The sequence below is a fragment of the Nilaparvata lugens genome, chromosome 1 (genome assembly GCF_014356525.2).
Source record: "Nilaparvata lugens isolate BPH chromosome 1, ASM1435652v1, whole genome shotgun sequence".
Lineage (NCBI taxonomy): Eukaryota > Metazoa > Arthropoda > Insecta > Hemiptera > Delphacidae > Nilaparvata > Nilaparvata lugens.
In genome coordinates this window covers 19,797,610-19,821,482 of record NC_052504.1, presented here as the reverse complement: position 1 = coordinate 19,821,482, position 23,873 = coordinate 19,797,610, and the positions used below count along the sequence as shown (strand labels likewise).

Genomic DNA, 23,873 nt, shown 5'->3' with positions numbered 1-23,873 from the left:
GTCCAATGTAGAACTCATTGTAAACCTTTGATCAGAGAGCTAAAAATACTGACGGTTCCATCTCTTTTTATTCTTGAGTGTCTGTTGTATGTAAAAAGTTACATGCATGAAATGCAGACAAATAATTACATTCACAATTATGGAACACGCCAGAAGACATTGTTGCATAGAAGTCAATGTAACTTACAACTAACTCTGAACAGTTTTCATGAATTTGGTAAGAAAATTTATAACTTGTTGCCAACGGAAGTCAGAGCATTAAATATGAGCAGTTTTAAAAAATGCATGAAAGATATGTTGTGTGAGCTTTGTGTCTACAGTTTTAATGAGTTTGTAGAATGTTTGACATTGATAACGCATCTATAGACATATAGAATGTTATTGTTCTTGTCCTGTTTTTATTATTGTTGATTTGCAAATTGCACATTGCCTTGAAGATATAATATGTGAATGGACTCATTTTTCCAGTGACAATCCTAGAGAAAACGTCAAAACTATACCTCAACATATGTGAATCCACTCTAGCATTGGCTAGAGTGCGAGTAGTCTGAATTATTGAAATAACACACTTTAATGTCAAAACCTAAAATTCTATTTTATTCTCAACCATTCATAAATCAAATTATTCAAGTTTGATACAATGTTATCAACAGAAGTGGCATCAGTCATGAGAGAGGCACCGTGATCCAACATGTATTTGGCATGACTCACTGATTTCTCTCCCCGTATCGAACTGACGGTATCGATTAGCACCTGAACATCACAGCGGTTCACAATACACAAAAACTTACTAGAGTTCAATGTTTCAAGGATCACCACCATATCATTAGGGGAAACTGTTCTTTCAGCCAAAGACACAAGGATGAGTTTTATATGCACTAGGCATGATTTGTAATGTGAGAAGTTGTTGAGGAGTTTGATGATTTGCGAGACTTGGTTGCCGTCAGCGTGGTCGAGGATGCGATTCATCCAGGGCAGGAGGCCGTAGCTCGTGGCTAGGGTGTGGCCGTGCTCGCGCACCAACGCCAGTGATGATATCACTTCCAGAATCAACATCTGAAACACACAAGAAAATCTCTCTCAGTTTGTCTCTCTTGCTGTGGTCATAATTGTACATAATATATTGTAAAAGGGTACAATATTCTATGATTGTGGTGTAATACCTCCCACTGTAATACAGCTGATATTCAGATATTCATTGAAATCATAAAAAATGCCGAGGGAAGAGGAACATAAAATATGTAGATCATGGTTGAACCCAATTAGAAGAGTGATGTAATTTCTGGTACGTATATCAACAGTTTAAACTTGTGAAATATCAATTGACTGTGAATAAATTAACCTTTTGATGAATATAAAACATCTACAATCTACAGTTGTGTCAATTAATAGGATGAACAAATACTTTTCTGAAATCTCAAAAACAAAGAAATGTTTCAACGTATAAGTTGGTGTCAGCCTGACACTTCATTTGTAATGAATTTCTTACATGAAACTTTGTACCTGGTAAATTCAAAGATGCCAGCTCCATTATCTTCACAAGCAGGGATAATCAGGTTATGATCATTACTTTGTATGGCAAAAACTGTATTCTGATGGAATTTATGAATTTATTCTGTAGGGAAATAGTATGGAAACTTTCTGAATTATTGTTGATAAAAAGTTTATTATTTATGAAGAAGAAGGGAAAGCCATACATCCGAATAATCTCAGCTTGGAGGTGAGATACATTCAAGCACCATTCCTAAACACAACCACATATAAATAAATATAATACATAATAGCACATAAATCAATACATAATGAAAATCAAATTGGAAGATTTCTTGTGACAACAATTAAGATACTGTGATCGATGAAGGATTTCTGAGGTGACAGCTGTAGGTTGAAACTACTAAATAACGAAATTGGAAGTAATTATATGATTAGGATTATAAATGACAAAGATTTCAACAAATTTTATCCCAAGTATAGTGGTAGTCAGTGAAAGATAGAATAGAATAACTGTTCTTATTTTTCCTAGAAAGCGAAGTTAGGGCGCAGTCGGCCCTCTCTTACACTCAACTCTCTATTATACTGCCAATGATAAATAATTTGCCATGAAATAATCATAATTTTGATGTGAAATAAGTATCTAAGTGAACATTACCTTGACTGTGGTGCTAACATACGCAAACGAATAGAGATTCAGTAAGATTTTCAGCGCAAAACATTTGAATAATAGGTCTGCATCTTGCTTGCGACGAGTGCCATCTCTCAGTACTTCCAAAATCCATTCCTGATGATCCCTGAATAAAATAAAATAAAAATAATAAAAAATGAAAGCGATTCATTTTTGAAGGCAAATGAAGGAAATGAATAATAAATTATTCGATCACAACTTGGTTCAGATTCCGGATCAAATTGTCTTATTCAACTGATGAACAATTCTGAGGAATGCTTCTATAGTACTAGGGCTACACTTACTATTAAGATAAAAAAATAACATACAAATACTTGTACATTACAATCACTAAAGTATGCAATATACAATTACCTACAAATAGACATTGATTGTAATTTGCACAACAATAATTATCAATGTAATATTCGGCACTGCCAACATAAGAGTCCTTGTGTGTTGGAAGTGAGTTGCGGTTAACTTATTCTGCTTCAATTCTAGTCCAGTAAGAAGAGATATACAAATTAAATTAAATAGAGCTAAAGAAAGTATTATACCAATATACAAAAGTCTCAAAGGCTCAGGAAAAAACTTAAAAACTTAAGAATAGTACATACTATATGACAAAGTAGTATCCAATTAACCAGTGTGACGTCATGAGGCCATCATCAAGTGAATCATGGCAATCACACAGGGAATACATAAAACAATACAATAAAAAAATAAATCCTGTAAGATGATGTGGGAACATTTACAATACCCGGTTCAAGAACGTGAAAATAGAAAAACCATTGCTCAATGTTTTTAGTAACAATGCTTGTTGGATACAATATTATACTTTATACAACTACTTTAAAGAATATGTTATGCTCAATCCAATAATCTATGCTTTTGCTTGAATTACGTGTCATTTGTTTATCTATAAAATCGTTTGGGATTTTATTTATAATGTAGCTACAATAATATGTAAATTGATGCCTGCATAAGGTTAGCTTAATGAGTTCTGTGTAAAATCTATTGTTAGGACGTGTGTTATGGGGTGTAAAGTGTGCAGGAAAATTAGATTTATTCTTAATGATATGGAGTATAATATTTTTCATATAATTCTGTCTTATTGTAGGGACCTTAAATTCAAGAAAAATTTCCCTACTAGGATAGAGTCGAGGTCTTCTTAATGCTGCTCTTATAATATGTTTTAGTAAGATAAATAATTTCTTCAGATGTGTATCATATGCAGCTTCCCATACTTCATTAATATATTGAAATGATGAGTGAGCGTATGCAAAGTAAATTTTCCGTATAATGTCTATGTTTTTCTATTTTATTTATTTTGTAAAACATGTAAATGAGGTATTACAACTTTGAGCACAAATAATCTATGTGCTTGTTCCATTTTATATGTTGATCCAATAATAAACCAAGATATTTAATTGTGTGAACCTTTCTAATGTTTTTTGTACTTCTGTATTATCTATAGTGTTTTCATTGTTATTATTTGTTGTCCCTATTTTGAGATTTAAATCTGTTGCTGGTTGTCCAGTTATATTGGGTGAAAAAGTGATATACTTAGTTTTGTCAGCATTTAAAGTCAGGATATGATCTTGAAGCCATTTTCTAACAATTATTAAGTTTCTATTTGCTATATTGAAAGTTTCTTCCCAGCTTTTGCCGCTGAAGATCAATACAGTGTCATCTGCAAAAGACAGAGTGGTGTAATCTTGGAGGTTTAGTTTGAGTAGGTCATTCACATACAACAAAAAAGAATTGGTGATAGCACAGAACCTTGAGGCAAGCCGAAACCTGACGTATATTTAATATCAGTTTGACCCTGAAGGTGTAGGTATTGTTTTCTTTCAGTCAAATATGAAGAAAATAAATCATTTGCTGCACCTCTAATTCCAGCCCTATCTAATCTGTTTAATAATATATTGTGAGGTATCGTATCAAAAGTTTTTGATAGATCCATGAACACTGCAAGAGTTTTTCTATTGCTATTAAAATTGACAAAAATTATTTTGTTCAAGTGGATGACTGCATCTTTAGTAGACTTATTTTTTTAAAAACCAAATTGCTTTTCATTTATTATATTTTCTTTCTCTAAAAAACTCATAATTCTGTTTTTTTATCATTTACTCTAATATTTTGGAAGGGTTACTTATCAAGCTTATCGGTCTATAATTTTCTGTTTTTTTTTTTTAAATCTCCGGTTTTAGGTATTGGGATGATTCTGGCTTCTCTGATTTTTTTTGAAAATATCCTTTATTTAAACATTTGTTGAATATATATTCTAAGGGTCCAGTTATATAGTGAGAATTTTTTTTATGAAAGGTCCTGTGAAGTTATCTGGTCCTGGTGTAGATTTGTTTTTCAACTGATTTATAATTGACATTATTTTGTTTGAGTTTGTGGGGTTGAGAAAGATACTGTGCTGACATGAATTTGATAGCGATCGAGGAACTGGGATATCACTTACATTTCCTGATATTTTTTGGCAAATGATACACCCACATTAGCAAAGTAATCGTTGAGTATATCTGCATCTAGGCTTATTTCTTTTGTGTTTTTCTTTATTTCCAGCAGCTCGTTAATGTATTTCCAAGTTTTCTTGGCGTTATTCCTATGTTCTTATGTTAAAATTTATTAGTAATTACTATCAGAACAGATGTTATCGATAAAATTACAATAAAACAATGATTGAAAATCTATGGACAAGTAGTAGGAACTAGATGTAACGAATCGTACAGAAAAACATTTTAGAATGATCGTGGAGACAACAAAAAATGTTGCATGTTGCTTTTAGCAACAAAAAAATGTAACTTAAAGATGTAACTCTAGCATACAGAAAAATATAAATATTGTTTTATAGGTGTAAAACTTTATGAAACAAATTATTGTAATTTTACCCACAATACAGGACTCATAATACTTACATTTACTGTACATTTAATTATATCAACTTGGAAATCATAAACAGAAACACAATCAAAATTTTAAAGTAAAAACTTAGAAGGTACGGAACGAACTCTTTTCTTTTAGGTTAGTTTTGTCATTAGCTCATATCATCCATTACTTCATAATTATTTGCATTCACTCATCTCTCCATTATTCATCATCCATCTCTTCATTATTGTAGCACTCATCTCTCATTATCATTAAGTACTTACATAATATTACATTTTTTCTCACTATAATTTCATTTCCAGAATATATTTTAATATATTGCTCTTAGTTTTCTTGAACTTTTGCATCCAAATTCAGTTTTAGATATTTGTTTCTCTTTTTAATTAATTTAAGCCCTACCCTAAGTTCTGTTGCTAGCATAGTCTTTATTTTTACTCATCTTACGTATTTTGTTTAAAACAAAAATAATCGAAGATATTGCTCTTTGATAGCATCTCCCACATAGAAATTTCTCGGGTGTGTCTTTCTCAGTAAATTTAGAGATTATATATTTAGAATATATATTATTGTAAGTACAAAATTGTTCTAATTTCACAGAAGCTGTGTTTTCTTTTTTGTTTGTACTTTTGTTCACTTTCATTACTGAAGAATAAAATTCATTATTATTGTAATTATAAATATAAAAAACAAGTCCCAGCTTATCTCTTCACTAGTATAATTATTTATTAAACCAGAATTTATATTTTTCACTCTAGTATTTAATCAAAAGAAATCTAATAATCTTACATAGCTACAGTATTATTTCAACTAATAGCTGTTATATTTGATTTGATGTCAGCAAATAATTATTCATCATTGAACAATCAAGATTTCATTAATCTTATTTGTACTGGTTGACTGGTGTGTTTACTCACTGATATTTGACATCATTGCTGTGAATCAACTCGAGAAAACCGGGTACAGAGGTGAAGCTGAAGATCGGTTTTGCAAGGAAGAAGTTGTAGAGCGGACCGAAGAGCGGGCTGTCGACCTCGGACAGTGCCAGGGTGGCCCGCGCCAGGAAGGTGGTGCAGAGGGAGGGCAGTTGTGGGCAGTCACTCCCCAGCTCCCTTACCCCCTCGCGAACCGTGCCGATGAAGTTCTGCCACAACTGCTGGTCTTTGTCCCCACTACAAACAAGTCACAATCAATTTACTCACCCATTCTATGTAGATACTCTTCAGAAACAAATAAGTGATATGTACTATATAAATCGAATTATTTTGAATTCCGACAGATCAACAGAAAATCCAAATTCAACGAACAAACACTTGAAAATATACTAGAATATAATATAGAAGTGAATACAATACAAGCATATTTAATTATAAAATTACAAAGATTAAAAAAAACATAAATATTACATAAACATGAACATTACAATACGGCATTGAAATGAATTAACAAGCGCTTGTCCAAAACTTATTCTGTTCCTAACCATTTGTTCAAAATAGGTCAAGTTAGTAAAGCATCACAACAATTTTCACTTCAGGAATAAGTAAGTGATAGGGCATATCTACTATATAATATGCTTGAAATATTCTTTTGGATCCAGACAGGTCAATAGAAAATCCATATACAACAAACACTTGAAAATATTCTAGAAAGTGTGATGTTAGTGAATGAAATACAAAGTAATAGTAATTATTAAATAATGAATTTCTGAATTATGGACTCTGTTAACAGGAGTTCCTTATTGAATAAAAAATTTGAAAGTTGAGATTCAGTTTCTGTTGATACATCGATATCGATCATCACTATGATGAACTTATAGTAAACCTATACCACTAAGTTTTTTATCTTTTTCACGAAATATATCTTATATCTTTCGAGAGTAAAATATTGCTCGAATCAATTGCTTGAAAACAAAATGACGGATTATGGAAAACTGATATTTTTCCAGTACAAATTACACTTGTTTCAACTTGTAGAATAATGTTAAGGTACTATAGACTCTCTACGTCAGATGTACAACTACAGAATCTGCTTCCTTTAAAGAACGCTACACACCGGGAAAATAGTAGCTTCCACTAAGCGTCCTCTAGCTGTTGCGGGAACACGGAATTGGAAATGATATGTACATTTGAGTTCCAGACATTTCCGATTCCGCGTTCCCGCAACGTAGAAGCAACTCTTGTCCCTGTGAGCAGGCTGCTTAAGAATGACTAAACTTACAACTATAATATTCTGATTGATGTTAATCTGGTTTGGTGCCTACCTTGAAAGGTGTGAATGGAATCGTGAAATAACCAAGTAAGCGGCAGATCGAGTGTCAGGGGAGTTAGATGCCAGTGAGGCCAGAGCGATGGCCAAAGCGCCCGACTTGATCATTGACCAATGCTGAACGTCGGCGCCAGCTGACAGCAAGTGTGCTATCAATGGAAGCAGGAACGCTGGGTCGTACACTTTCTCGCCATTCTCAATTTCCAATCGACTTGAAGCCTGGAAAAGCATAAGTGAATAAGATTCCCGCCAGAAAAATGCACTTTATTCCAACTTTATAGACACTTTGTTTTCAAGTCATGGAAAACAATATTAATTTCAACATTTAATTTAACACCATACGGATTGACATAGCTCTAGCTCACGTTTGCAATCAATATTCAGACTATTATTGAATTCGAAGACATTTCTTTTTCATGAGCTAAAGTCCTGCAGGATGTATCGTGGATAGGATTTGATTGGAAAATAATGAAAACTGAAGACTAGCATTACAATAATACTAAAAAGTACAGAACAATCATATAGAAGGAAAATTGTTTACCTTACTCAATTAATTCTTATGAGAATTTATAATTTATTAAATAATTTTGTAGTTTCTGTTGTTTATTTTGTGTTCATGAATGGAAAAGTTTTCATATTCTTACTAGAATGAAAATAATGTATAGTACACATTATTATCTTATACATTTTATTACAGAAATTTATATTTCCAAGTACTGTATCTATATCCAAATTATAATTGGTTGCATATAGACAGACTTACATTTTGATTTGATTTTCATAGAATATTCTAATTTCGTTGGGTTTGGAAGCAGCTGAATATTAAAAACATCAACTACAGAAAAATACGACAGACCCCATTAATAAGTAGCTTAGTACTGGTGGATCAGCCTGTAATACTGAAAATGAAATCAATCTGGATGATAAGCTGACTATTCTGTAGGCAATGTTTCACAGGCCTATTAGTCCATTGATTATGTACTTTTTGCAGTAAATATTCCGGACTAAGTGATCTTTATGAAATTTAGAAGAAGACATTGACTGTAGAAAGAATAAATAAGATGAATAAATATTTATAAATATAAGTACACAAGAGAAATATTATTACTTTACGAGTGTTATTACTTTTGAAATATTATTACTTTTACCTGTAAGGATCTATCCAATGGATATGCTTTGATGGTATTGGTGACAATATCGGATTCGATGAGATTGAGTACTTGGGCCATTCTCGGCTGCTTCCAGAGTGGCTGCACTGACTTGGAGCGGACACTGTAGTAGTTGGCAGCCGTGCTTCCCCACAGGCAGGGCCGCCAATCCCACACACTGGCTCCATTCTTCTCATACAACTGCAACAGCTAATACAAAACATTCAATCATTAATTACAACTGTTTTTCAGCTTCATAACTAAATCGTCACGATATAATATTTATATTTATTAATAGTAGAGGCCTCATATAAGTATTCCTCCGCAATAGCTTATGCGGGACTATTAGTACGGTACTATAGAAATTGTTCTTTTCTGGATATGATAGTTTCTCTTCTTATTTCTATTGAAGTTTAAATTATTGTATTTTATAAATTAGTGTTTTGATGAAATAAAAACCTTTTTATTATAAACCTATAAAATAATTCTCTGAGGACCCTCAAAATAATTATTTAGGACCCTTAAACGTACTTGCACACAATGTAAAAGTAACTCCATTATAAAGGATATGCTGATAAACAAATAAGTTTTTCTCTTGGTCTCCTGAGATACGTATTATTTGATTTCAGGAAATAAAAATGTTCTTATTGATCTACATGATTTTGTAATTATTTCCTTAACATTGAAAATAAAGGCCCGGATTTCAACAAGCTGATCACGAACGATGAACAAATATAAAGAAAGTTAATCGAAAGATTATTGTAAGTAAACAAAGATTCATTGAATGTATCTTAATTTAAATCGGAATACCATACGGCAAACTCCTAAACTGAAACACTTGTTGCTTAGTGTAATCTTTCTGGAGATTTAATTTAAAATTACCTGGAGCTATGTATGTATGTATACATATGTATGATCATGGTCTTTATAAGCGGAGAGATAATTTGGTTTGTTTCGCTCACCGTATTACCCATAATGAACTTGTATTGGTCTCAAATTAAAACTTCAATGCCCAGTTTCACCAAGCTCGGTCAAGGCATTTGAACATGGTCAAACTAGGCACGCTTTACACGCCTGCACTGGAATTATCGACAGTATCTATTCCCATACAAATCATATTATGTTCTAGTGCACGCGTTGTGAACTTTCTCTTATTTGACCATGCTCAAATGTCTTGACCGACCTTGGTGATACCGGGCATAAAAGCCGGCCACTGATGAGCGTTTCAACAAGCCACCAAGAATTTACCCCAGATGTCTAATTCTCACCAACAGCTGATTCTCAGCCTATTGTTTCAATCGAAAATCAGCCAATCAACATTCTGGGTGTTGTGTTAAACTTGTTGGAACGCTCGTCAGTGGTCAGTATGAATCGCACGAGCCAATAGTCGAGCGACGATTTAAAACAATTGTTCAAACTAACATGGCAACAAATGGAAAACACCTCAGCTGCAATCATACCCTTGAGCTGCAAGATCATACTGCATGCACCATTTTCGTATCTACTCGCATCAACAGATTCAACCAATCAATTGGATTAGTTTTAGAAGCGAGATTGCACACCGTTTTGTCGGGCGAGCTTGTATGGAATTTTATCATACCCTAATAACAACAATAAACTCGAATAATAAGCGATAGATGCTTGAACAAATTGAAAAAAAAACTATATCTGTCACAAACCTCGAGCAATGACTGATCCGTTTTGCTGAGCGTTGCTTGGTAGCTGGAGAGAAAGATTGGAACATGCGACGTGGAAATTACTTTCGGATGCAGGCTTGTTAGCGACAGAATCAAACAAACTGTCTCATCTGAAAAATAGCAAAAACGTTTAATAGAAAAATAGTGTGGATATTTGTAATAATTTAAATAGTACAGGATAGTACTATTAGTAATTTTCAAGGACTAAACATTTTTTGAATTGAAGAACTACATTACTAGACAACTATTTCGGACTATTGGAATAGCACAAGCTTGCCTTATCTTTCCTCTCCCTATCATTTCGCGTGTGCGTTAGGCGCCAAAACCCGACACTTTTACATTCGTACAGAAACTTATTTTGGAAGTGTCCAAAATAAGACGGTTCCGTTATGCTTCTTGGAATAGATGGAATACTTATACTTATGACTTTTAATTGGACTCGACTTGAATACTTATACTTCTTGGAATACTTATTGTATAAACGAATAAAGAATAGAGTACTATTACTTCATATTTCAGAAACATCAACTACTTAATTTAGATAGCCTATGATCATGAGTAATATATGGTAAATATACTGTATAATACCTTCAAATTGATATTATTTCAACAATGTTTGTATAGAGTGAATTAATTTGAGAAAAGTAAAGTTATTTTTGTAAGTACCATAATTTTTATATTTTATTGTATTGTTTAGTAGCTCACTCAATACATGAGACAACACATAAGGAGGGTTGTAAATAAACATTCTATTACAACTTTAAACTTGGATCAATTGTTTGAACTTACATTTCAATTCAGATGACGAATCTAGTAGAACATTAATGAAATTTGAGTGAGATAGAGTTAGCTCAAAAATATTAGCCACTTCATCTGAGCCATTTTCCTTCAACACAGACATGCAGAGTTGCCTCAACATTTTCATCAGCCAAACACTGGCGGGGCACATTTTGCGGCTATCCAGGCCCCATTTCAGAGCCGCTTGCACCACTTTATGCCACAAATTATCATCTGCAAGTGAAGAGAAATCAACCTTCTCACTATTCGTGATAGTTTCACTGATAATCTGGCAGATCCATTCGTACCTGAAATGATAAGGAAATATTTCGTATTATTAGAAAGGAATTTGATATTAAAAATGTCATTTCAAGCATGTACAAGCAACAATGTATTTCTAGAATATTAGTTATTGCTGTTTTAATATATAATTTTATTGAAACGAATGATTGGACTAGGATGGCGATAATTTGTTTCACGATTGATAAAATAGAATACCGTACTCCTGGACTGTGACATCTTATCAACTGGAGGTATATTGCGGACATAAATTTGAAAGAAGAAAATCAATAGGACAATAAATACTGAAAGATAGAAATGCAGTTATTTAAATGGTGTGTAGACTATCTTCTATAATATAATAAAGGAAAGAATTAGCTTATACACGTACAGGATAGGAATTCAGGAATGATGCATCACCACGTCAGAACTACTCAACTGATTAACTTGACATTTTGCATGTTGATTCTCAATTTACCGAGGATGGTTATAGACTCATTTTAAACTCTTCAAAATTTCAGTAGGTCAATTTTTTAATTAGACCCTTGCGGAGCACGGGCCACCGGCTAGTCTACCTTAACAATTTAGAAATTCGCGACAGAGTGAGATGAACTGAAGCAATAATATAACTTGAAATTGGGCAGAACAATTGAAAATGTTGAAATAATTTAATTTAAATATATTTGAATAGAGAAGAATTAAACAGGGAAATTTGAAAAAATACAACATTCATAACACAATGGAATAATTCTGAATTGATAAAATAGGGAAGTTTGCCAGCAATTAATCTGCTAATTAGAATACAGGAAGTAAACAAGCTGTTTATATTGATCGAAAAATATTACATAAAATGAACAATAATGATCGTATGTTCTTGATAATTCATTCTCATCATTGTACAGTATTTACTGAAGAAGCTTAAAATTATATTTGTATTAAGTATTCTCGAATGGAAATCAATAGTTATAATTATATTGATATCTACCAGATAAAATAACTAGTATTCAAGGTTATAGGTTATTAAAATGCTGCTTTGCATGGTAGATAATACAGTATAACACAGATCACACCATACCACTACAGTATTTTGAATGTGATTCATAATTAAAATCTAAAGGAGCGTACAGACTTTGTATTGCAGCTGATGCTATGCTTATTATATCTATATTTGTACAGAAACAGTAAGATACAGATATAATAAGCATAGCATGAGCTGATAAAGAGTGAAATGCGCGTGTTCGTGGCACTCAAGTCTGTACGCACCTCAATATGATACAAAAGCGAAAATAAAAATGAATAATTAAATAAGATAACGGTATATTTATTATTGAATTGGAAATATATATTTCTAATTAATATTAAACTTCCAACTATAGAGAGAATTAATTTACACATTTATAGCAAATCTTAAAACCCTCACTATAAAAAGGAAAATACCAAGTAAATATATTAATATGGTAGGAAGCTAGGAACTGGCTGGTTCAGGTTTGGTTTCAGAGGTTTTAGGGTCTGATAATTTTCAGGGCATCTGACATGACCAAACAACTGTTATTAAGCAGCTGGGATCAACGGCTTCAAGTGTACATCCTAAACAAGAGAGTGGCCCAAGAAAATACCTTGTACATGCAAAAAACTATGAATACTATATCAAGTAATCTAGATGAGCAACGAAACTACAATATACTTTACTTATAAGGCGGATGTGCAGAAAAATGAATATTAATATTTACCCTTTAGCTGGTGAACTTATAACATCTAGAAGTACTGGAAATAAATCTGAAACAAACTGAACAGACTCATTCTTCCCTTCAACTGTAGATTTGACAATCGAAATAATTGGGTGCTCCTTAGGTACTTGATTCCAATCTGATTTCAAAGATTTGTAAAGAGAAGATTTGGATTTATCATCTGCAACAAAGACAAATGAAAAGCGTTCATTTTTTCACTCAGTCAGTTTAAAAGGCATTGACAATAAATTAATAAAAACACTATGTCATTACTTTTAATGATATCATTACAATGTATAAAAATAAAAACGAGCTGTTTTGGAAGTGCAAGTTCATAATAAATTGTATTATAAAGCGGTCCCATGAAAACTATCAATTTTTTATAGAGAAGCATTGAAAATAGTCACTTTAAAATGCGGAACTACCATATTTTTTTGAAAGTTCAAAAGTAGTGCAATGTTCCAATGAGAAAACTCGTGAGCTGATTTTTACTAATTATATACATGTATTCTGTTCAGATATATCTTCATGATGGTGTATATTATCTTTAGTGGTGTAAATCGAAGAATATAATCTCAAAGCTTGTTATCACGGGAATAGAATTTCCATTTTTTCCATAATTATGGCCATCTGATTCAAATAATTTATCAGTCCTAACCCTGGGGTCGCTACTGCTGTGGGTCAATAGAGATGTTCACAGCACTTGAATATGTAAACAAACCGCTTCACATTCATTGCAAGTTTAGCAGACCGATCAATAATTTCTCCACACAATGGTTTCATCGACAGCAGCCAAATTTGCGAGGCTTTTATGGATACATAACAAGGTATTCCAAATGTGACAATAGATAAATTCCTCATCTTGTAAATCCTGTGAAAGTTTTCAATTCATCACCGAAAATCTTGGATATTAATCAAGGTAATGTAATTAATTAATGCCAATTAAAATGTGTTTTAAAAACTTTAAATTACAAAATGAATGTTTAAGGAAGTATTTTTCGTGATTCTTATTAGATTGTTATATGAATTCAGATTTTCTAATTGGAAATTTGATAGACCTACTATGTGAGATTGTAAAGTAACGATCATGCCATTTATATTATTACTGTGAATATTTGCGATATGAATGAAGTCTAGTTAGTTACGTCGTAGTAAAGGAAGTCATGATTTATCCTATTAATATAATAGGTAAATAATAATATATTAATATAATAGGTAACCTATAATTTAAAGCAAATAAATAGAAATAGTTTTTTTTAAGTGGAAAATGTCATCATCATTTATTTGTTCAATGATCAGTTACTCTGAAATTGAACGATGGATAATCATTAAACATTATTTATTTTAATTTGTATGAATTGACCTAATTCAAGCTAACGCTGCTTTGAAAAATCCAATATTATCAGCTCGAAAGAAGAAAGGTTACTGATTATTCGGATTGTATTGTTGAGCCAAATACTCCATCAATCATCGCTAAACGTTGAATCCCATTTGCAAAGACCACTTACAATAAAACATGTTTGCTACATTTATTTAGTTTTCATTCAATTCTGCAACATACAATGGAAAATTATATTTATTTATTGTTGTTTATAGCTTACAGAAAGCATAGACGCACTGCAAGTAAGACAATATTATAAAAAATGAAATGAATAAATAGTTTTGCGCAGTTCTGAAAGATTAAAATCATGTATAATACGCAATTGTTTTTATAAATTATTCCATTACGATTTGTTGAGCAAAATATTAAATTATAACACAAAGGCACAAACAAATCTCAAACGCTTCTTTAAAAATCTGGTGTGGCGCACTCACACAACTTTCCTTGCCGTTATGAAAATTGATCACCTGACGCTAGTGTTCCCGCGCATCTCAAGTCTACTATTCAAAGATTTGAGCCAGCTGGTGACAGGGAATTAACGCTGGAGACACACATGAGGTCTGCTATCTCTTCATAGTGAATGATTTAATAGAATCAACAATAATTTGCAATTGAATAATCACATTTTCTCGAATTTAAAGCTTATTTTCAATTTTAGGTGAAAATGTTACTGAACATTAATTGTAGAGATTTTTATGCTCAATCTACTCCACTTGATTTTTTTCGTTTCAATTGTATCTGAAGCCTGATAATTGGGAATCTATCTGCATTGATGGGGCGAAGCTCCTGAAATTTTTACAGATATGGGACTTGTGGCAGTTGATAGAGCTTATCGATGACTATTTTAGGTATGAATTTGATCAAAATCGTTGGAGCCGTTTCCGAGAAAATCACGAAAAACCCTGTTTTCGACAACATTTTCGCCATTTTAGCCGCCATTTTGAATTGCATCAGATCGAAATTGTTCGTGTCGGATACTTATATCGTAAGGACCTTAAGTTCCAAATTTCAAGTCATTCCGTTAATTGGGAGATGAGATATCGTGTACACAGACGCACATACACTCATACACACACACACACACACACACACACACACACAAACAGACCAATACCCAAAAACCACTTTTTTGGACTCAGGGGACCTTGAAACGTATAGAAATTTAGAAATTGGGGTACCTTAATTTTTTCGGAAAGCAATACTTTCCTTACCTATGGTAATAGGACAAGGAAAGTAAAAATGAATATCCTGACTTTAAAATAATAAATTATTAAAAAATTGTATTTTTCATTATGTACTTCTAAACAGCTTTTTATTATGCCCGTATCAATTACTATTATTGTGCAGATGAAATAAATAATAATAATTATTCAATAATAACTATTATTATGGTTATTGCACTGTCAACAGAGATGAATGCAGTACTCAAAAAACGTATTTGTACTTCGAAAAGAAATACTAAAATATCAGTATAGAAACTCCTCAGTAGGAGGGTGTAATATCTGAATTATTGTTGAAATCGTCTTTATAACTTCTAAGGTTTCAATAAAGGCTATCTCATATTTATTACATCATTTTCAATAGCCTCAACTCACTCAACTTATATTATTACTCAATCACTTAAATCTGATTATTTATCATTATTATGTAAGAGAATGAAATTGTTGACAAATGTATAAAGAACTTATGATTGGAGAATTATTATTATAAAATTGACTCAAAAACCGACTGCAATTAAGTCTAATAGACTTTTATCAAAGTTTTTAGTTCTTAATTGTTATCAGTACTCTTGAAGGATTAAGTAATTAGTACCGACATTCACTAATATAATTTAGTAGAAGGGTAGCATATTCTAAAATCAAGTTTGCAAGATTACCTTGAAAAGTTTCCAGTAAAACTTTTCAAGTAAACTAGGGTACCGTTCACGAAATCTTAGGAATCAATTTTGTTCGGACTTATTGTCTTAGGGAAGCGAAGTTACCGTTTACACTTGATTTTTTTCTTTTGTATGTTCTACAATAGCTGACGAACGCTTTGAGCAATCGACTTCAAATTTTGAACAAACAATTATTTTAGGATTTCTGTCCAATGATTTATTTAAATCCAATGGAGCAGAGTCAGTTGTGTGAGCTTCTATTCTCTCTAATCTTAAATACAAAGCTCACTATTTGAATTGGATGGAAATTATAATAATTTTTACTACCAAATTTAATTATGAATGATAAATATACTTGGAGAGCAAACTAGAATGAGCTGAGTAATCTATTTCAGGATAATATTTACATATTTTTAAAGAAGGTCTTTAAACATTTTTAATTTGTTTTTTTTTAGAAATAGGAAAGCTAAATATTACTTTAAATATTCACAATTACCCAGTAATCATATTGAACTTTTTTTGTGTTTCAAAATAGTGAATAATTTATAATTTCATATTTATGATTATTGAAACATACAATACATACTATCATTAGATATTCATGCATGATCAAAGCACATCTATGCTTATCATCTGAACAGCATCAGTTGCATGTATTCAAAAATGCAGTTCTTTGTTAAAACCTCATCTTAGGATTTACTAAGCTATAAATAAGTCGTCCTGAAATTATTGAGTTCTTCAGCTTTACTAACTTTAGACATTTCTTGCACATGAGAGTTTCAACCGTTGTTATTTTCATCCACACGTCAAACTTTCGCTTCTTATTTTATCTGAAGGAGCTGTCTGCACAGCAAATAAATCTCAGTTTACTCGTGGGTTCAAAAAGCAAAATAAAAGTTCGGGCCAAAAGCCAAAAGTTCGCAAACAACAGTGTTTATTCCCTAGCAGCCCAGCAGCTGTCGGAGCATATCTCAGTGTCAAGGCAAGGATACTGCGGCTATTGTTAGCGCATTAAGGTAGTCGAAACCGCTCTGTCAATCTATTAGTGCTATCAACATGTGCTCCGTCGGACGCAGCGCAAATTTCTAGTAGACACTTGATCAAAACCAAGATTTCTTCTGAGTGGTGCAAAGAAGTGAACGTTTTAGTTTTTTAGTTCATTTTTTCAATAAATGTATAATAACGTTACGATTACATTTTGAGAGCATTCTCATTTTGTACCATGCTGTGGAAGATGACTCTTGTGATTTTTTAAACTGTAAACAAACTTTAATGTGACTTCTAGCACGGAATAAACATACCAGTAGTGCTTCTCTACTCTGTGCTTTTAGTGTTATGATTTAATCATTTTTACTACTTTATATTTATTGAAAGGCTGGGTAAGCAAGTTTCATGTTTATAAACATTATAATTATTATAAGTAGATTAACAATATTGCATGATAATTATATTTCCTTGGTAACAAACTATATATTGGCAATTGTGTTGGTAAATCTCTTTTCATTTATAATTACGAATTAAAGACGAATATAATGTTATTTCATTTGTCTATATAACATTATATTCAAAATTGCAAATTGAGTTATAGCCTATCATATTATATTAATACAAATTGATAGTAAGCAAAATGATAAAGTGGCTTAAAAATACAATATATTTAATTTTTCAGTTTATATTTTGCTAGTTTGTGTTTGCTATTTTATGACATGATATTTTTAGTTTACTACGCGTATGATAATTTTAATAGTATTGAAGGGAGAGAAAAATCTATGTTTTAAAGATTCATTGGAAATAAATATTCAGATAAATTTGTTGAAAAACTGAAATTATCTATTTGGATTGTTCTATCTCACTAACATGACAGCGTCCACTGAGTACTAAGTTATCAGAGTACTGATACTAAGTTATCAATGAAAACAATTATTAATTTATCAGTTACTGATTAATCTAGTTCCAGCTAGATTTGTCACCAAACTATACACAAATTATGATGAGTTTCATGGAAAGTGATTATTTAGCTTTGGAAAATCAAAGGCAATGTAATATCAAGCATGTTGCATGCTGAACACCTGTTGATCATTTTAGAGATCACTAAAGCTGCGTTTACACCAAAGTTATTAACAAAATGTTAATAACTTAATCCTTATAGATTCTATTAGATTGAACGGAACTTGACAAACACATATGTTCATCATGTTTATTCCAATAGAATCTATAAGGATTAGGTTATTAACATTTTGTTAATAACTTTGGTGTAAACGCAGATTACGATCGGTTACTACACAATGCTTAAAATAAAATGAAGAATTAAAAATAGAATAATTTGAAAGAAGTTGTATACAATAAAATCCAATAGCTAATTATAGCGCTTCCCTTGAACTTAAAATATAGTTTACAAAACCATGTCCTCCTGAATACATGATAGAAGCAATTTCTCGATTTCTAACTTATCTGTTAATCCTTCATATCTTCAAACATGTTAGGATAATACGTACTTAATGGGTATGAAGTTGAAGAATAAAAAATAAAAGATTGAAAATAAGAAGTTACAAGCTTTCTTGTCTTTAAAATTATTTTCTAATTTCGGGAACAAATAGGAACATACTTCAAACCTATAAAACTGTATTAATCTAAAGTCTGGACTTTAAAGAATCTTAATTTCGAAGAGCAGCTCATCTCTTCACAAAATGTTTCATTCGAAGTTGTAATGAGTGACTGGAAAATCATATTCCTGATTCGATGTGAATAAAATGGAGCGGAATGAGGAGTAAAGTTATGAGCGGCTGAAACATTCTATTCCTGATTTGGCGAAAATAAAATAGAGAAGAATAAGGAGATCAATAATAATAAATTATGCAATTTGGAGTAGTAGGCCGGGGTGGATGGGAATAGCTATAAGAAGGAGCACGTCATGCATTTGCAGACATAAAATCAATATCTGAGAGGCGAGTGAAGGAGGAGCAGCAGGCAGCACTGACCGTCGCTTTCAGTATTAAGTTGCTGTCTGACTGGTCAGGTCACCACTTCATCGCCTCGCCGGCACAACACTCGTTCAATCAAAAGTAATCACTATGATCAGAGCAATGCACTGCACGGCACTCTCTCACTCACTCCTACAATATCACGCATCCACCTACAATGTAGCTGTTGCACTCATACTTCAACCAGAAGTTATTCATTATTTCAAATTCAGATTCAGTAATTATTCCATTCATTAAACTCAAGAAATAAGTTTGTTTCATGCCAATACATTTTCAAACAGGTGTGGCCAACAAACAAGTGTGAGAAGAAATAGGGTTCAATTGAAAGCGTTGGAATTGATCTTGAAAAAAACTAAACTTTCAATAAAAATGTAATTAGTAGAATACAGTGAACACATAAAATTGAGCTGAGCATCCTAATAAATCTAAGGAACTAATGAATTTCAAATCTTCGAGATCGTTTCTAAAATGTATGAAAATTTGAAAGTATCTCTCATTGTTGTGTTCAAGATTAAAAAACTTTAATTACTGGTAAATATTCTTCATCTGATATTTATTTGAGCCCATCTGAGAGTTATTTAAGAAATAATTTAGTGATGAACGATAAGAGTTATCAGTTCTATTTTACATGAGTATTAACGAGCAGATGTAAACCGTGCTCCGCCTTTTTATGAATGATCAAGTTATTTCATTGATTAAAGACTGGAATATAAATCTACTAAAGAACAAAGGAAGATAAAGATTCATTAAATTGAAAGAGCAATATTATCATCGATTTATGATATAAGGTCAAGTAAGAGCATTTTGAAAACGCAGCAACAAGTGCAATATGAAAAAGCCATAAATAATAGCTTTAAACATTATTTCTACTACACAATAATAGATTATATAGGATTTATGACTTACAAAAACTAATTTTGTAAGTTACAGAGTAGCAATATAATTATTTGTGTTCTAATTTAGTTATGCAACTCTCTCAAATGATAAATCAAAAGTTCATTGGCACTTTAAAAATAATTCATAAGATTTGAACAAAGTAGAGGAGTTTTCGAAGACGTTTAATTACGTATATAACTTGTTAACCTTATTTATCTGTAGTAGTGCACATTTTACTTGCTTATGATCAGATTTTTAGAATTTTGAATTTATCATTTCAAGGTAGCCATATTTAGAATATAATTTTTAAAAATAACTTTCATTCAAATGGAATTGTATGTATTTTAAATAAGATGTATAGATAAACGCCTGAGATTTCACATAATTTTTAAATTCTAAAACAATAAAAAATTAAGGCTGTATGGCGATTAAGGCTAGTAGAATGTATACTTATTTAAGATCAATAGCATTGAATGTTTCAAAGTGAAATTAAATTACAAAATAAATACAAATTTATCAAACCTCCTGGATTAATCTGTTGAAGAACAATATTACGTAAAGATGCTATGAGTAAGATAGCACTAGAAATACTTCTGATTTGTACTCAGAAGCAGAAATTAGGAAAAATTCTAGAGTTACTAAGAGTAATAGATTTTTTTTTCACCAACCGCAGGTCTTCCCGAAACAATTTTGTAAATGGGAAACGAAATTATCAATGAAGAGTTCAGTTTATGTATAATTCATGAGTTACTAATTCAAGTTTAGTGAGACGTGACAGTGGATCACTCTTATGCATTGAAGATTGAAGAATCAAGAGTGGATTTCTTATAATAAGCACTTTTCAATGAATCATGATGTAGAATTAAAGATTTTTAAATTGATTTTTGTTTATGTACAGGTGAAAAGATGGGTAAAGACAAGGAAGACGATGCTACGAGCGAGGAATCAGTGACAATACCAACTGTGAAAAAAGAGCCGAGACGACGTTCAGTGCATCCTGACCACCACAGAATCAAACAGACTCTCATCAGGCAGGCGTTTTACCTGGTCGATGAGAAGTACATGAAGCAAAGGCCAAAGCAGTTCTATATAAAATCTCTAACCGGTGATATATACCTTATCAAGTATGAAAGGTTTCTCTTCTGACCATTCCTCCATTTTTAAACTGACCAAAATTATTATTTTCCTAAGGACTTTTCCTAAAAATAAAATTTAAAATAAATTTAATTGATTTTCAGAAAACCAACAGTAATAGATATTTAATGGTAGATAAATCATCAATGGTATACAAATCTAAAAATTCTGATAAGTCTATTTAATGGAATGTAATTTGTAGGAGTGGAGAAAATTTTGAAATAATCATGAGGATAAATTTGGTCGGTTTGAATCAATTGTTGCATTTTACTGATGAACTGAATTATTTCCATTGTAGCTTTAAAACTGAAGCTTTGGTTTTGGAAAAATTGTATTTATTAAAACAGTTATTTGTGATAGATTTGATGAGAGCAGAACTATGTAATCAAAATTAGAATAAAATATTGGTGCGATGAACTAGGACGATTCAGAGATCCCAATAGATTATAGAATGAAATAGAATTTGATTAACAAGGAAATTCTCCTCTATACTTCTGAAAAATAGTTTGTAGTAGAACTAATTCTAAGAATGGAATAAATCAAGAGCACAAAGATCAATCAAGTTTAGTAATGATAGAATGTAAGTTATATTTATTTGAACTATTTTGTTAAAAAAGATAAGTAAAATAATTAATCGATTCACATCAGTCAATAAGAACACTTCGTTGTTTATTATATTTAAGGAATGTTATTTAGGATTATTAATGTTATTAGTTGAAGTTTAATGAGCTGCTATTTCCAATAAAAAGGTGCAATGTTACACGACAAATTGTGATATACGAGTAGTTAGGGATAGATAATGTTAAGATAGGAAATATGAAGATTTTACAGACTAAAAATGTTGAGTGAAAAAAGTATTGCAAGGTCTATTGCAAATAAAAAAACTGATTGTGCCGAGCACAATTTTATATTCAACCACTTCAACCTTTTCTGCTATGTATTAAGGAATTCAATAAGTAGTGGGTAGGCATTATAGCGAGTTAGAGGAAATCTATCATCTCTCTCTATTTCTGTTGAACAGCCATGACTTCTATTTTCCCAATGCGAGGGTACATGATACGATGCAGGGTTTTGAGGTCATCCAACCCGCTTTTCTCCATTTCGAAACTGATGCTTGGTATATCTTCAATTTTGATGCCTTTGCCTTTTGTAATTTGAACATCGTATTTCTGCCTTGATCCTTGCCTCAAAACTACTGCATCGAATTGATCGACTGGTTTTCTGGCGCGAGTATGAGTCATGAAAAAGTTCCACTACTGGAATATTTGAGTTCCCCGACGGCTCGGAGCCACAATTTTTAAATCTCTATCCTGGGAAAATATAAGTCATGGCCGTTCAACAGAAATAGAGGGAGAAGATAGATTTCCTGTAGCTCGCTATAACGCCTACTCACAACATATAATGTTCAATTCATTAATACATAGCAGAAAAGGTTGAAGTGTTCGATTATAAAATTGGGCTCGTCACAATATTTATGAGTAGGCATTATAGGCGATTTAGAGGAAATTCTATCTTCTTTCTCTGTTTCTGTTGAACGGCCATGACGTCTATTCTCCCAGGACAGAGATTTGAAGAGAAAAATAAAAAATTATGAACTCACAGATTCAAATACTTTGGAATTCAAAGACTCGCGCCAGAAAACCAGTCGATCAATTCGATGCAGAAGTTCTGAGGCGAGGATCAAGGCAGAATTACGATGTTCAAATTACAAAAGGCAAAGGCATCAAAATTGAAGATATACCAAGCATCAGTTTTGAAATGGAGAAAAGCGGGTTGGATGACCTCAAAACCCTGCATCGTATCATGTACCCTCGCATTGGGAAAATAGAAGTCATGGCTGTTCAATAGAAATAGAGAGAGATGATAGATTTCCTCTAACTCGCTATAATGCCTACCCACTACATAGTATATTAGATTCATTAATACATAGCAGAAAAGGTTGAAATGTTTGAATATAAAATTGTGGTCGGCACACACTTATGAAATTTGCTGGTGTAGACTAGATTTAATGTAATCACATTTTCATCACATAAATCTATTATGAATGGAAATTTATGAATTTTCTCTAGCAGAATTTATAAAATAAGCGTGCTTTCATTATCCTGTCAATAGAGCTCGAACTATCGAGAAGTTTATTTCTAGCTGCATGATATCTATCAAACTTTCACAATCTCGAACGTAACTTACGGTACCTATTACCTTCATCAGGTATTCTGGTCTGGAGAAAGAAGCGATTTCATATTTCCTTGTATTAATGGTGAGTTGACATGAATGTATACAGTTTCGGTATAAAACAACGAACAGCTTTCACACAAGGTGTTGGTTGGAGGTATTCAAATCCTTATATTTGCATTATATTACAATGGAAATGCATATTTCGCATGTTGTTCATGCATTAATACAAATATGCTGAACCTATCAAGTGGGAAATGACTTCAAAGAATGACGATATTAGCAAATAAAAGAGTGAGAAGTCACAAGAAAAAACTTTCACTTGAGAAAAAACAAGCAAATTTTAACAGCATGGGGAAATAATTTTATTTTGATGGAGGAAAATGAAGTGGAAGTACGAAAGTAGATTGTTCGATAAAAGGTTGATCTATGAAGATTGTCTTTTTTCAATCAGATAAACATTGTCTGAGATTGTAATTGAATTTTAAAACATAGTTTTCA

At 31.9% G+C, this 23,873-nt stretch overlaps 1 protein-coding gene and 1 long non-coding RNA gene across 3 annotated transcripts in view; one reads left to right on the top strand and one right to left on the bottom strand.

The window, feature by feature from the left end:
• Positions 1 to 575: 575 nt before the first annotated feature.
• The window catches only part of LOC111053536, a 51,252-nt gene continuing 27,954 nt past the window's right edge, over positions 576 to 23,873 (bottom strand). Inside the window, exons 19-26 of one of the 2 annotated variants that reach the window (XM_039421325.1) lie at positions 12,956 to 13,133; positions 10,959 to 11,254; positions 10,152 to 10,279; positions 8,473 to 8,682; positions 7,320 to 7,543; positions 5,977 to 6,231; positions 2,150 to 2,288; positions 576 to 1,056 (exon numbers count right to left, since the gene is read on the bottom strand). In XM_039421325.1, the coding sequence (XP_039277259.1) occupies positions 592 to 1,056; positions 2,150 to 2,288; positions 5,977 to 6,231; positions 7,320 to 7,543; positions 8,473 to 8,682; positions 10,152 to 10,279; positions 10,959 to 11,254; positions 12,956 to 13,133 (1,895 nt within the window). In that variant the 3' untranslated portion in view covers positions 576 to 591. The remainder of the gene's footprint in view (positions 1,057 to 2,149; positions 2,289 to 5,976; positions 6,232 to 7,319; positions 7,544 to 8,472; positions 8,683 to 10,151; positions 10,280 to 10,958; positions 11,255 to 12,955; positions 13,134 to 23,873) is intronic. The other variant, XM_039421329.1, reaches the window with a different exon arrangement.
• Positions 17,142 to 21,257, top strand: LOC111053523. Its single transcript, XR_005570500.1, has 2 exons — positions 17,142 to 17,588; positions 20,965 to 21,257. It is a non-coding gene; the product is annotated as an uncharacterized LOC111053523 (long non-coding RNA).